This window comes from Pipistrellus hanaki (genome assembly GCF_964339955.1).
Source record: "Pipistrellus hanaki genome assembly, chromosome: 9".
Classification (NCBI taxonomy): domain Eukaryota; kingdom Metazoa; phylum Chordata; class Mammalia; order Chiroptera; family Vespertilionidae; genus Pipistrellus; species Pipistrellus hanaki.
Genome location: NC_140511.1, coordinates 65578319 through 65594433, shown reverse-complemented (window position 1 = coordinate 65594433; position 16115 = coordinate 65578319). Strand labels below are relative to the sequence as shown.

Sequence of the window (16115 nt, the reverse complement as noted above, 5' to 3'; positions counted from 1 at the left end):
TGAAATATCCATGTTATATTTTTGATAAAGGTATTTAGAAAGTATAGAACAGCAACACAAACTGCAGAATTATTGAGATACATAAAAAAGCTGACTATTTGACAATGAGTTGTATTTGCTGTACTCTTTGCTCTAGACTCAACACTCTTCCCCCAGTTACTTGAATAACTTCATAATGGTCTATGCTCAAATATCACCTCATTGTGGTCTTGCCTAACCTCCCTAAAAAATCAACCAAGGAACTTGTATGCATATATGCGTAACCGATGAACACAGACAATATTGTGGTGAAGGCCTGGGGTGGGTGGCTGGGCAGGCTACAAGGGGTCAATGGGGACAAAGAGGGAACATATGTAATACTTTTAACAATAAAGATTAAAAAAATAAATGTACCACGAAGAAAATATAAAAAATGATTCCTGCAATTATATATATTTCAGCATTAATTATTACCAGAAAATGATTACATAGTTATTTGTTTTTGTATTCTCCATTAAGTATAAATTTGTTGATAAAGGGATATTCTTTCTTTTTCTCCTGATACCAAAAATAGTATATGTCTCAGGATATGTCTATAATAAATATTTGTTTTTTGAATGAATAAAAGAATGATTGAATGTGTAGTTACATATTCTCATTATGTGCTCAAATCTCCTTTCCCTGGTTCCTGCACCAGAAAGAAAAGTTAGCAAAACAGTCACTTTGTTAAGTCTGATCAGTGAATATACATCCTTCAACCAGTCTATGTTCAATGGTATTGCTTGTTACGACAGAGAGATTATATATCCTTTGAGATAAAAGTTTTAATATAATTCATATCTGTATTATTCTTATATCAATATTATAGTTTTGCATTTAATAGGTATGCAAAAATGTTTGCTGAATGAACGGACAGGATAAAACTTTGGTTTAAGATGATCTAAAGGAGAATATTTGAGATGCTTTTTCCCATTTGTAGACAATTTCACCATGCTGTATTTGATTTTGAAAATTTAAGATTTCTATTGTAATAAACCTGACAAGAGATAAAAAATTCAACAGAGTGGACATTTATTTTATTTTGACTGTCCAAGTTTTAATAATGTCTTCTAAAAACATTCTTTATGAACTATCTCTTCTCTGCATTCAAATTCCTCATTTTGCCTCTATCCCAGTTCCATGGATTTTTTCGTATTTTTCATTCAATAAATATTCATAGTACTTTGTAATAGTCACTGATCTGGAAGATTGAACTATATCAGTAAAGAAAAGCCAATAAAAAAATCCCTGTTTCTCTGGAGCTTTTGCTCTAGCAGGAGGGAACAAACAATATACAATAAATCCAATAAATATGCATTAAATATATATTTGAACCATGATAAGTACTTTAAATGCGAAATTGGGAAGTAGGGTAACGCAGAAGTATAATAGCATGGTAATTGAAGGTTTCACTAAAAATCAATTTGAAACAGATGCAGAGACCTGGTATTATACTAAGCAAAATAAGCCATCAGAGAAAGATAAGTTCCACATGATCTCACTCATATGTAGAATCTAGTGAAAAAAATAAACTGATGAACAAAAGAGATCCAGAGGCATAGAAGCATGGAAAAGATGTGAATCTCAGAAGATCTGAGTGGGTGAGTGGGGAGAGATTAACTGATTAACTTTATATGCATATATGCATAGCCCATGGATACAGACAATAGTGTGGTGAAGGCCTGGGAGGGACTGGTGGAGGGTGGAGGGGTTCAATGGAAAAAAAAGGGGGACATCTGAAATACTTTGAACAATAAAGATAAATTAAAAAACAAATAAACATGCATTTGAGCAAATACTTCAGGGAAAACATTCCCTGAAGCACTATAGAAATTATCTGGGATGATAATAATAAAAAAGGCCATATGGAATGAGTGTGTTTTTTGTTTTGTTTGTTTGTTTTGTTTTGTTTTGTTTTGTTTTGTTTTTGAAAAGTAGCAAGGAGGTCTGACTAGCTGGAGAAGACGGAGGAGGGAAAAGATAACAGAATAGAAGAGATTTGAAGGAGACTAGATCATTTTACTGATTGAATATTGAACTTCGTAAATGTCTCTGCTTTAACTTTCAATGAATCAGGATGACCTAACTGATGCATTTCACACTTCTCCAACACAGAGTGGATGGAATGGAAGAAGAGGGTTATTTCTGGCATATAGTAGCCACTTGGTTAATATTTGATAATGAGCACTTTTATAATTATGTAATTTTGGTATCTATAGGAAGGTATAGGAGTGATCAGAGAGCTGGGGGAACTGACTTTAAAAGATGAATTTCATATGAAATGCCCTTCATGCCGCTCTAGATTTCTGGTACACAAGAATAACATCAGAGGAAGGTGATTAATTTTAATTGTTTATTTCATGATCTCAAGAGCATGAGACAATGGAGGGTCTCGAGGGTCCATATCCCAAAGGTTGTGATTATAGATATAAGAATATATGTATCCCTTCCATCCAGGAGAGGTCCTATTTTTGCCATCAGCAGGTTTGTTTTAAGATTCAAAAGACAGATTGATATTCAATTTCAATGTATGGTATCTAGAAAACAATGTGAGAGGGGGACATTTACCCTTTAGATCTATGCAGCTCTTGAGAAATATTTAGTCACTGCAAAAGTTCTATATCTGAACACACCAGGAAGAGGATGTGCCATTGTCCTGCAGAGCTTTGCAATCAGAAGGCCTGGCTCAGCTGAGCTCCCCAGTAGCAGCCCCACGAAAAGCAGGTATCTAGAGTGGGGGTAAGAAGAGCTTGGAGAATTTTGGAACTGTGCATTGTCTTGCTTCTATAATTTCTTGGAGGAGTATCACACTGTATTTAAATAAAATGAAGTAAGCAGAGAATAAATAGACTAGTGAAAAAAAAAAAAAAGATACCAGCTTTAAGATTATAAAGCAGGACACATTTGCCCTTGAGAGCAAAAATTACAACAAAATGGAGGAAAATTATAAGAAAGAATATTTCAGCTATTATATTTCCTGGATTCAAATATGTAGAAAAATTTACGAGTAGTTTAATAATAGCTTTTGGGACATTACATTAAATGTAGCATTACTTTTTTTTTTATTGATTAAGGTATTACATATGTGTTCCTAGCATTAATTCTTAATGGACTTAGATAAATTAAGAATTGTATTAAGAAAAAGTGTGATAGTGAGAATGTCTGGCTTTGTGATGGATTGTCTTTTGGGGTTGTCTTTAATACTCAAACCTATGAGAATATGAGCAGATAGGACCTTGGAGTGTCTCAGTTTCACATATGATCTGACACCTTCACTGATGGGCCATCTGAAACTATTTCATAGGTTGTGGGACTAGGGATAACCTTCCTAGAAATAATAGATAGAGGTTTTCCTGGTATGGGAGGATCTTAGAGGTGTTAGGCAGCAATTAGAGAATATATGGTCAGGCAACAGGAGGCTTTTGCCCTGTAAAGTTGTGAGTGTGAAAAACACAGTTTATTATTTTTAAAAAATACATATTTTATTGATTTTTTTTTACAGAGAAAAAGGGAGAGGGATAGAGAGTTAGAAACATCAATGAGAGAGAAACATTAATCAGCTGTCTCCTGCACACCCCCTACTGGGGATGTGCCTGCAAACAAGGTACATGCCCTTGACTGGAATTGAACCTGGGACCCTTTAGTCCGAAGGCCGAGGCCCTATCCACTGAGCCAAATCAGTTAGGGCCAGAGTTATTTCTTATATTATTACTTATTAAGTATTGTATTAATTTCTATTCAAATCTACTTTTGCCTTGTGTAATTCTGTATTACTATTTTGTCTCTTAAAATGACTTTCTAGTGCAGTTTTTAGTTCTCCTTTACAGATGATAATAGTGACAGAATGAATATTTTACAGATGTTGAAGGAAGGGGGGAGAGAGAGAGATAATCTAGGAAAGGGAAGTCTCTAAGTCAGATTTATAGTTATTATTCCTGGGATAAAAACAAAAACAAAAAACCAACACCATAAATCCCCTTCTCAGTTCATATTGCTACTGCTTTCAGATTTACACTGTCGCTGGGCTACTGCTCATGCACATAACGTCTGCAGTTTGTTATAACCTGTGACTATTAATAAAGGGAATACCTCAGCATCTAGCCCTTGAACATGAATCAGAGTACAGCATAAAATATGGACATATTGCTGGGAGTTTGGAAATTAGGGTTTAGTCATAGCCATTTAAATTGGTCCTTATTTGCACGTCATTGGGAAAGTCAAAGTTTCTCCAGCTTCTGTTTTATTATTCTCAAGAATAAGATAGCAGACTAGATTATCACTCATCTGTCCTAATGTTATTATTTCTCAAGCAGTGAGGACAATGCTTTCTGAAAAAAAGAAGGATTTATTTTTATATCAGACTTACTAGATCAAAAAAGGAAGAGATTAGCCTGGCTGGTGTAGCTCAGTGATTGAGCATCAATCTATAAACCAGGAAGTCACGGTTTGATTCCTGGTCAGGGCTCAAGCCCAAGCTGTGGGCTCCATCCCCAGTGTCTGGTATGCAGAAGGCAGCTGATCAACAATTCTCCCTTGCCTTGTCATTAATGTTTCTATCTCTCTCTCCTTTTCCCTTCCTCTCTGACATCAATAAAAATATATCTTAAAAAAGGAAAAGATTAAAGTATTATATGAAATTAACAAGGCACAAATGTAAAGTGTTAGGAGTATTCATTCTTTTTTTAAAAAAATATATTTTATTGATTTTTTACAGAAAGGAAGAGAGAGGGACAGAGAGCTAGAAATGTCGATGAGAGAGAACCATCGACCAGCTGCCTCCTGCACGCCCCCCACTGGGGATGTGCCTGCAACCAAGGTACATGCCCCTGACCAGAATCGAACCTGGGACCTTTCGTCCGCAGACCGACGCTCTACCACTGAGCCAAACCGGTTTCGGCAGGAGTATTCATTCTTAATGTTACAGTGTGAATGTATGAAGCAAACGTTAATTTTAGAAATTTCTCATTTTTTTGCTGATTGCAGGGTTGACAAAGTCAGTGATGTTAGGCTTATCTTTTATGTCATCAAAAAAGGAGAGCTGAAAGTGTTATGGGTGGATTTGGTTTAAAATACCATAAATCCCTTGATCTCATACTATTTTAAAATATTAAACAGTACAATTGAAAACTTTAAAAAATAATTCAATAATTGTATTTTTTATGTACAGAAAAGTTTTAAAAATGTTATCATGCTTAAAAATATTATACATTCAGCATATTTTGCATAATAAACCCATAGAAAAATTCTAAAAGATATTTTTGCTCCATTTATAAGTTTGATAAGGAATATTAATCCAGCTTTTTATACCCTCAGTTGGTTTGATATTTTTCTTTTCAGGACTCATTCAGATTCTGAGAAACGGAAACTATGATACTGTCAGAGAGAAACAAAAGTGGGACCACATTCATTCTCTTGGGCTTCTCAGATTACCCAGAACTGCAGGTCCCCCTCTTCTTGATTTTTCTGGCCATTTACAGTGTCACTGTTGTAGGGAATATTGGGATTATTGTCATCATCAAAATTAACCCCAAGCTGCACACCCCCATGTACTTTTTCCTCAGCCACCTCTCGTTTGTGGATTTCTGCTATTCCTCCATCGTTGCCCCTAAGACTCTGGTGAACCTAGTCATAGAAGACAGAACCATTTCATTTGTAGGGTGTGCAGTACAATTCTTTTTCTTTTGTACCTTTGTGGTAACGGAATCCTTTTTATTGGCTGTGATGGCTTATGACCGCTTTGTGGCCATCTGCAACCCTCTGCTCTACACAGTTGCCATGTCCCAGAAACTCTGTGCATTGCTCGTGGTCGGATCCTATGCATGGGGAGTAGTGTGCTCCTTGATACTCACATGTTCTGCTATCAATCTATCATTCGAGGGGCTCAACACAATCAACCACTTCTTCTGTGAGTTCTCACTGCTCTCCCTCTCTTGCTCTGATACTTATGTCAACCAGTTGCTGCTTTTTATTTTTGCCACCTTTAATGAGGTCAGCACACTCCTCATCATTCTCATGTCCTACGTATTTATTCTCGTCACCATCCTCAAGATGCGTTCAGCCGGCGGTCGCCGCAAAGCCTTCTCCACCTGCGCCTCCCACCTGACGGCCATCACCATCTTCCACGGGACCATTCTCTTCCTCTACTGTGTGCCCAACTCCCAAAACTCCAGGCATACTGTCAAAGTGGCCTCTGTGTTTTACACGGTGGTCATCCCCATGCTGAACCCCCTGATCTACAGTATGAGAAATAAAGACATCAAGGATACAGTCAGCAAGCTAATGGACACTAAAGTCTTTTCTTGTTGAGCATATTGTTTTAGTAGAGTTTGTACCTACATGCAAATAAAGTATGTCCTTAAAGGTTTATTTTAAAGAGATGCTTTTTAAATTCTTGAAGAGCTAATGTTCTATAGTGGAAAGGACATGGATTTTGATTCAGAGAAACTGATTCAAACAAACTTAAATCTGTCTCTTACTGAAGAAAAATCATCAGTTTCTTTCACTTTATTTTTTCATTTACAAATTTGAGATAACATAAGCTGGCTCCTAATCTGATTGTAAAGATTAAAAGATAGTATAGATAGCACGTGGAATACCTTATAGAATCCCAATAAACATTAATTTCATCCCTCTTTCATATTACATGCCTGGAAATAGACTAGGTCTTCAATAAACAGATGGATTTCTCTTATAAAAAATACAAATAGCAGTTAAGACATCATAGTCGTCATTTTCAAGGAATGCAACATCTAATGTTGACAGTGGAGCAATGAAGAAAGTGGCCATTGTATATGATAGAAAATAAGTATCTTAAAGGATTTGAGATAAACAAAGCTCAAATCTATTTAGGGACTTTGGAGATATGCCTTCATAAAATAGGTATTGTTTGCACTTGGCCTTGGATAGCAGAATAGACAGTTTAAAGAGACACATTTCAATACAGTAGGATTTTTAAAAAAATATATATTTTATTTAATTTTTACAGAGAGGAAGGGAGAGAGATAGAGAGCTAGAAACGTCGATGAGAGAGAAACATCGACCAGCTGCCTCTTGCACATCCCCTACTGGGGATGTGCCCGCAACCAATGTACTTGCCCTTGACCGGAATCGAACCCGGGACCTTTCAGTCCACAGACCGACGCTTTATCACTGAGTCAAACCAGCTTTGGTTCAATACGGTAGGATTTTTATTCAGTAGACAAAAGCCTAACAAAATAAGGAGTTCAGAATGTAATACTGAGTCAATGACCCAACAAATTTTTAATTGAGAGAATACTACATAGTGTGTGTGTGTGTGTGTGTGTGTGTGTGTGTCTGTCTGTCTGTCTGTCTGTCTGTCTGCATGAGTTGTATTGTATATACAGGTAACTTGGCATGACTGGGAAATTGAAACTACATGGTCTATATCCTGAATGTGTTTTCAAAGGAGCTCCAATGTGGCAGTATAATAAGATATGATAGATTCACCAACCATTCAAATGGTAGATTTGATCTCAGAAAATCTTAGAAACACTAAGTAAGCACGTTTAGCACCTGCCCTACCTGTATTGCAAGCTATTTTTCTGCCTATGAAAAGATTAAAAACATTATCAATTCTTTATTATTTTAGTCTGAACATTAGCATAATCTCTGAGTCCTCAATCCGAACTCCCATCTTAAAAAATGTGCTTGGAACTGCCCTAACTTGTTGAAAACTAATTGTCTACACAATCTTATTTGAGATAAAATAAAAACCAGAGCATTGTTAGCATTGAGACCTGTTCAAACTGGCCAATTAAAAATACTTGATGTTGTTAACATCACCACTTTTTAAAAAAATATATTTTATTGATTTTTTTTACAGAGAGGAAAGGAGAGAGATAGAGAGCTAGAAACATCAATGAGAGAGAAACATCAACCAGCTGCCTCTTGCACACCCCCTACCGGGGATGTGCCCGCAACCAATGTACATGCCTTTGAAAGGAATCAAACTTGGGATCTTTCAGTCCGCAGACCAACGCTCTACCACTGAGCCAAACCGGCTTGGGCAAAACATGACATTTTTTAAGACACTCTCTAAGAGAGGGCTAAATACAAATTTAAGAAAATATTTCTAATATTACTGCCCTCCTATATAATTCTTCCTTCTCTTACACATGGCTATAATAAATTACCCCCAAGAGAAAATAAGAACAAGCTTCCAGATCCCAGAAAGTATCATATATATCCATTTCCAAAAAACCAGAGTGTAGTCCACTCACCCACCAGAGGCAATCCCATTTTGCGGCCTCTGGCATTGAGTAAGGCGTATGCCATCCAGCACCATTCAGTAGCTCTGCTCTTCCTCACACAGTCTTATGGGTGGCACAAACCCAAAAAATAGCATATGGCCTCATCCTATCAGCCATTCTATGTGTGACTTCGGGCAAGTTACACCCGCCTGCCTCAGTCACCTCATTTGTAAAGGTGTAACTGTACTAGTCTCACTTATTTTTATAAAAATAAAATGTCTTTTGAATAATATATTTTATTTTTCAATTATAGTTGATACATACTATTATATTAGTTTCAGGTGTTCAACCCAGTGATAAAGCATTTATATAACTTACTAAGTGAAGACCCTGATAAATCTAGTGCCCATCTGACATGATACATGATATTATAATATTATTTAAATATTATAACGTACTATGCTGTATTTTACATTCCCGTGACTATTCTATATCTACCTATCTGTACTTCTCAGTCCCTTCACACTTTTCACCCAACTTCCCAGTTTCCCTTTCATCTGTCAATCATCAAAATGTTCTCTATATCTGTGAGTCTGTTTTTATTTATTTTGCTCTTTAGATCAATGCTTGGATGAAGCATACAACACCCTAAAATTCACCCTGAGCTCTCAAGGCATCATATTGGACTATAGCAATATATACCAACTTGCGATAGTTTTCCCCCTGTTAATATCTCATGGATGTTATTACTGATTTGAGTCCCAAGATGGTGGTGTTTTCCTGATAACTTGTTGATGTCCCACAGAGATCAACAATTGTTTAGGGAAGCTTAAGGAACATGGGCCCCAGGGACACACACACACACCATAAAGCCTATAATATTTCCCATCATAACACCTTCAGAAACAGGGCAAGCGATGCCTGTCCCACAGGTTGGTTGGTTGGACTATACACTCAATGTTTTGGTAGTGGATTTACATGTTATTTTCTGGGATCTGGAAGCTTTTTCTTTCTATTTTCTCCTCGAGGTAACTTATTAAAGCCTCATTTAATAGAAGAAAGAATTGCAAAGGAGGGCAGTAATATTTTTTAAAACTTTCATTTACCTCTTTCTTAATTAGTGTCTCAAGAAATGTCATATTTTGAGCACCTTTGTGAAAATATTCTCTCGGTCTATTATAATCTCAGTAAGAAATGGGAACAATTTAAATTGCAGAACCAAAGATCTTGTAACAGCTTTTAGTGTAAAAGGGAGAGTGTAAACAAATTGGAAAGAATGCTTGATTTCTCTTTTCATCCTCCTACTCTCACTAACGCCATCCAGGAAACCTGGTAAAAATTGCATGGAGACCCTCCTGATGGTCCCTCTGAGGCTGAGTGGCAGCAAGGGGCCTGAGGACTGCTTACGGTGGGGCACAGGCAGCTGAACCCCCTCTAAAGCACAAAGGGGAGGAATTACTTTCGCCATGTGCAAACACTTTGAATTGTCTCTCCATATTTTGGGCCAGATAATATTTTGATATTTGCATGTGTTGTTGGTATGTGAGTGTTGCGGGGGTGGGGTGGGGAAGGCAGTTGTGTATATCATAGGTTATTTAGCCACATCTCTAGTCTCTACTTGCTAGATTGCACCCTCCCTATTGTGACAGCAAATGATGACTTCAGACATTGACAAATGTCCCATGGGAATACAAATCACTGCTGATTAAGAACCTATATGTAACCAGTTCCATATGTAACCAGCAGTCTGATTTTTCTTTTTATAAATCACTTATGTGGAATACTACATTCCTAGATGATGCCTAATAAAAAAGTATAATTATAATAAAAATGATCATACAGGAGTTGGTGATTAAATATTTGGTGAAAAATGTCTTCACATTGGGGTTTTGCCTTGAGCATCTTTAGACTTGAAAACATTTTCCAAAGGTTTTTCAAAATTATGTACTACTTTGAACTCAGAAAAAGACAACTCACTTTTACTGGCCACTGAAGAAAGAAAACCATATTATCAGAATTACTATTTGTTTTTAAGTTGGGATTTCTTAATGCACATATAATTTATTTCTTAGAAGTCATTTGAAGAATGAGAACAATACTTGGTTGTGTTGGGTTTCAGTTTAGATTCTCTTTCCTCCAGGAGTAATTACCTGGTGCCTCTACAGGAATGCATGTATCGCCCCAAGGTCAGGAGGGAGAGAATAAATGAGGGTGTCCTCACCCTCTGTTGGCATCTTCTATATGTCAAAGGCCTTGAATGTATCCATCCCTTAGTAAAAAATCATACCTTTCTGCTCAGCCAGTGTGGCTTAGTGGTTGAGAATCAACCTATGAACTTACAGTGGTCGGCAAACTCATTAGTCAACAGAGCCAAATATCAACAGTACAACAATTGAAATTTCTTTTGAGAGTCAAAATTTTTAAACTTAAATTCTTCTAATGCCACTTCTTCAAAATAGACTTGCCCAAGCCATGGTATTTTGTGGAAGAGCCACTCTCAAGGGGTCAAAGAGCCGCATGTGGCTCTCGAGCTGCAGTTTGCAGACCATGGAATTAGGAGGTCATGATTCAATTCCATGTCAGGACATATGCTCAGCTTGTGAGCTCAATACTCATTGTGGGGCTTGCAGGAGGCAGCTAATCAATGATTCTCTCATCAGTGATGTTTCTATCTCTCTTTCCCTCTCCTTTTTTTCTCTGAAATCAACAAAAATATATTTTTAAAAAATCACACTATTCTTCTTGAGCCAATCTCACAACATATTTTATAAGAATTCAGGTAAGTTTCTATATTGTGTGTTTATAATAACAATTGGAATAAAATATTTACATTTTATATATGTTGTGAGGCTTAAATATGCAATTCAAAAATTATGTATACACATATATCTGTGCAATATGGCTTATTATTTTATAACTTAACATTTTAGCATAGTCATTTTACAAGTCATTAAAGTTATTAAAAAATATAATTTTAATAGCTTTGTACTTTTCCATAATATACAGGTACCATAACTCTGACCATTTCCATCCTACTTGATACTTTATTTCTAAATTTGACTATCATCAATAATACTGCAGTGTGGCAGCAAATATTCTTATTAATAATTTCATATTCACATTTTTTATTAATTCTTCAAATAAATTTAAAGCAGTGAATTCATTTGTCAAATAGGTCATTATAAGGCTTCAGAGTCATAGTTGCAGGAAGTTTGAATCCAAGAGTACAAATTCACTAAGTAATGGCTGACATTAAATATCTAATTAACAATATCACTATACTAATTTCATAGAAAAATGCATAAAAGCTACTTTTGCCTTCTAAAACATATTGGTAAAAAAACACTTGTGGTTTAGCAATTTTAATTAAGCATTCCTCTCAGCATTTCAGTGGTAAACAGTATAATAATTAAAAAATTATTTCTGGGATCCCAATTTTCCCAGTATTGACTAAAAAGTCAGCAGGAAAAATGGATTGAAATTTTATAAAACAAAATGGCTAATTAAATAATATTGGATGTCTTACAATGATTTCTGTCCAGGCCCAAAATTATATGGGACCAGTGTAAGGACTCACACTGACTCTATGGATATGAATGCTTTTGTGTGATCTGTGAATGAAATTGTGAGCTCTATGCATTTGTATGATACAATGTTTGGGCATTTTCTAAACTTCACAAGAGACATATCCCATTTGCAGAAAAAATTAACTATCCTAGTTATTCTCATGTCCTTTTTTTTAGGAGACAGTCAAAACTGAATTTGGGATCATGATATGGAGAAAAACTTAATATTTTTCTCCAACTCCAAAGAAGTGGGGACATGGGCAAGGAAAACTGTACCATCGCGACAGAGTTCATTCTTCTTGGATTATCTGATGTCCCTGAGCTGACAGTCTTTCTTTTCATGGTGTTCCTTCTGATCTACGGAGTCACGGTTTTGGGAAACCTGGGCATGATCGCGCTGATTCAGGGCAGCTCTCGCCTTCACACTCCCATGTACTTTTTCCTCAGCCACCTGTCGTTTGTAGATTTCTGTTACTCCACAATCATTGTGCCAAAGATGCTAGCTAATATTGTAAACGAAGACAAAGCCATGTCCTTCCTGGGATGTGCTGTGCAATTCTACTTGTTTTGCACGTGTGTGGTAACTGAGGTCTTCCTGCTGGCCGCGATGGCCTATGACCGCTTTGTGGCCATCTGTAACCCACTGCTCTACATGGTCACCATGTCCCGGGATCTCTGTGTGGAGCTGGTGTCTTGCTGCTACCTCGGTGGGACTGTGTGTTCTCTGATTCACTTGTGTTTAGCTCTTCAGATCCCATCCTACAGATCAAATGTGATAAACCATTTCTTTTGTGATCTGCCCCCTCTCTTATCTCTTGCGTGCACTGATGTCTTTATGAATGAACTGCTCCTGTACATTGTAGCTACTTTCAATGAGATAATAACCATTGTCATCATCCTCACCTCCTATTTGTTTATTCTCATCACCATCCTCAGGATGCGCTCTGCAGAGGGAAGGCACAAAGCCTTTTCCACCTGTGCCTCCCACCTCACAGCCATTGTTGTTTTCCATGGTACAATCCTTTTCACTTATTGCCGGCCCCGTACTGGCGATAGCACAGATACTGACAAGGTGGCCACAGTGTTCTACACAGTAGTGATTCCCATGCTGAACCCTCTGATCTATAGTGTAAGGAACAAAGACGTTAAAGAAGCTCTCAGAAAAATGGTGCGCTCCAAAATATTTTCTCTGAGAATATTTTCTTAGCAGGACTCAGGGTTCCATAGGGGAGGCTGGTAGAGGGATGAATCGGTGGGCTGCTGGGAAATATGGGGATGATTGCACTGATCCAGGTCAGCTCTCCTCTTCACAGCCAGGGAGTAGGTCTTTATGAGTGAGTCATTTTGGTTCACTTCTCTTTATACTTACTTTTGATTACCTGACAACCAGCAAAATGTATAATTAATGTACATAGCAGCTTGACCACAAGTATATATCAGTTCTTTCCATCCAGACTCTCTAGGCAGTCTTCATTAAATAATTGAGTGTATTTGTTGTTGTAATTATTGAGAGCTAATTGCTTTCCTTGGGTTGGAATGCTGTTTTAAATTAAATGCCAATTTCAATGACAATCTAAACAAAGAAATAACAAATCTAGATTATTGTGTATATTAGGGAGGATTCACTTTTCTCTAGTAGTAATCATATTTACTGAATATGCCCTCATACACACAGGTATCTAATTTTTAAAATTCTGTAACCATGTACATCTTTTTTAATTCCATCATCAATTTTACTTGAATTCCTTATATTTTCTTCTTCTTTTTTTTTTTTGTCCTGCACTGTTTGTATTTGGATAAAATTTTAAAATTGTTCAGAAACTTATTGGGAGGAAAAATTCTGGTTATATTTGTGTGTGTAAAATGAAAACCAGACAACAGTCTTATATGGGTTCATGAAAGTATGATTATATAATTTTAAACGTACAATGATAAATTAAAATATTATCAAAATTTTCTAAATATTTACATATACAATGATAACCAAAATATTTTAAATATTTCCAAATAAGCTACCTTCCTTTGTATATTGTCACTAACTCAATTTTAAGTTATCTGGAACAATAATGTAAAAATAGCAAAAAAATTATATTACTCTTGATTGGAATCTATGAAAAACTCATGTTTAAAACGTTTTCATGTATTTTTCTCTATCTTGGTGTAGGATGATTATATTTTCATAAATTTAGAGGTACAAATAAACTTTTATTCTGAGTAAATGAAAATGTATAGTTTAAGTGCTCTGACCAATGTATTAGAGTTAGTGAGTGACAAAATAAAGTTGATTGAGATTTCAACCACAGAAGCACTACACTTTTTAATAAACACAAGTGTAACATTTCATCTTATTCCATTCTGTCATTTGAGATTTAGAATTTTCTTTGGCACCTCTTACACCTGCCTTGCAGAACATGATTTATATTGGCGTTATTTAATTTTTTACTCATGTGTCTCTTAAATGAATCAAATTTTGAAATCTATATGTTGGTTCAGGTTTTAGTTGACTTATAAAAAATTCATCATAAATTTAACTTAAAAAAGAAAAACCTATTATTTTCAGTGAATACCATAGGTTTTATTTCCATCACGATTAATTTAAAATACATGGATTATCAGATTTCACATTATATTTTGTCCTTGAGTCATATTTAATTTTAACTATTTTACAGAGTTGCATTAGATTGACATGTATTTATTTTTCTTTATATTTATTGTCCTTGCCCTGGCTAGAACTCTCAGTCTTATGTTGAGTAGAATTGGCTAGAGTAGATCCAGGTTTTTTTCCTGATCTTATAGAAAATGCTTTCAGTTTTCATCACTGAGAATGATGTTGGCTATAGGCTTGTCATATATGGCCTTTATTATGTTGAGGTACTTTTCATATTTTATATAGGTATGGACAGTGATAGGAGGATCTGGCTGTGGAAACAGTAAGAATAATTGTAATTAAAAACTGTCCTTTCCAATATAATATGAATTGTAACAGAGTTTGAACTAGTATTTATTATGCATTCCTATTATCATATTGCTATATTTGAGGATATACTGGTGGTAGACTACTTGAAAAGCATAATTTATTATACATTTTCATGAGCATTTTTTAACAATGTTCATTTTAATAATTTAATATATATAATCATATTTCTGGTAATATTTATTTAAAAATGGAATTAATATGTGGTCAGTAGAAAAATTTACTTTCTCAGATTCAGAGAAGTTTTAAAATATCTCTAGTATTATTCTAAATGACAAATAAAAAACATATTGCAATTGTACTTAGTTGAATGTTGTTTACACCAATGTAATCAGACTTTTAGCTGAAGTTTAAAAGATAGTAGGTTAGAAAGAAATTTGCTTCTTATGTTATCATGAAAAAAGTTAGATATTCTGTAAGCTTAAAAACTTTATGGAAAACCCATCAGATAGTTGAGCTTACTGGGTAACCAGCTAACAAAAGAATAGAGTTACCAGTAGCAGAATTTATTGCTAGGAGAGGGGAAAGAATCCAGGGAGAAGACCATATGCAAAGAGAAGACCTAAACCTTAGGATGGGCTACATTTTGAGAATCTCTGGCAAACCAACTCCCACCATCAAATAAGGTAGTAATAGATGAAGTTGAAGTTTGTGGAACACAGAGGTAATTGTATTATCAACAAAACTATACTTGATGCTAAGCAAAATATAGAAATTATTTTCAGGCAAAATGCCATTTAATTTTACTTGAGTCTTTATTAACCTTCACATGATATGCATTTAAAAGCTATAGACATAGCACAAATGAGCAGGAGAAAATGACTGGTTACAGGGAATCAAAGACATTAGCAGACTCAGATTTGGAAAATGACTTAGATGTTAGAGATATCAGACATGCTATCTAATATAATTCTATGGGTACTAGAGTGAAAGTTATCAACATGTATAAATAAATAAGGAATTTCAACTAAGTCATGAAAACTCAATTTGGTAGAAATAAAAAACAAACAAACAAACCACCAGAGATAAATATGGGCACAGTAGTAGCCTTAACACACTCAAGGAAAGTATTAGTGAACATACAGATTGATCAATAGAAAATATTCAAAATTACACGTAGAGGAAAAAAAGTGCAGAAACAAGGGAAAGTATTTAAGCTGTATGACTATCAAACAGTCTAAATAACTCTATTTGAAAACTCAGAAGTAAAATAGAATGATGTAAGGGCAGAGGAAGTATATGCAGAGATAATGGCTAAGAGTTTTCTAAAATTAATAAAAGACACCAAACCACAGGTTCAAGAGTCTCAGATAACACCAATCAGAATGAGTGGGGCACGTGCACACG

The 16115-nt window shown here is 35.5% G+C and overlaps 1 protein-coding gene and 1 pseudogene across 2 annotated transcripts; both read left to right on the top strand.

Moving 5' to 3' along the window:
• Positions 1-5385: 5385 nt before the first annotated feature.
• On the top strand, positions 5386-6324 carry OR5D18 (olfactory receptor family 5 subfamily D member 18; the record flags this gene model as incomplete). The annotated part of the gene is made up of 1 exon (XM_084894927.1): positions 5386-6324. One exon carries the CDS (start codon positions 5386-5388, stop codon positions 6322-6324), a length of 939 nt encoding a protein of 312 aa, XP_084751053.1.
• Positions 6325-12050: 5726 nt separating this feature from the next.
• Positions 12051-12891, top strand: LOC311628082 (olfactory receptor 5L1-like; annotated as a pseudogene). The gene has a single exon. The product of its transcript is annotated as an olfactory receptor 5L1-like (transcript).
• The last annotated feature ends 3224 nt before the right edge of the window (positions 12892-16115 follow it).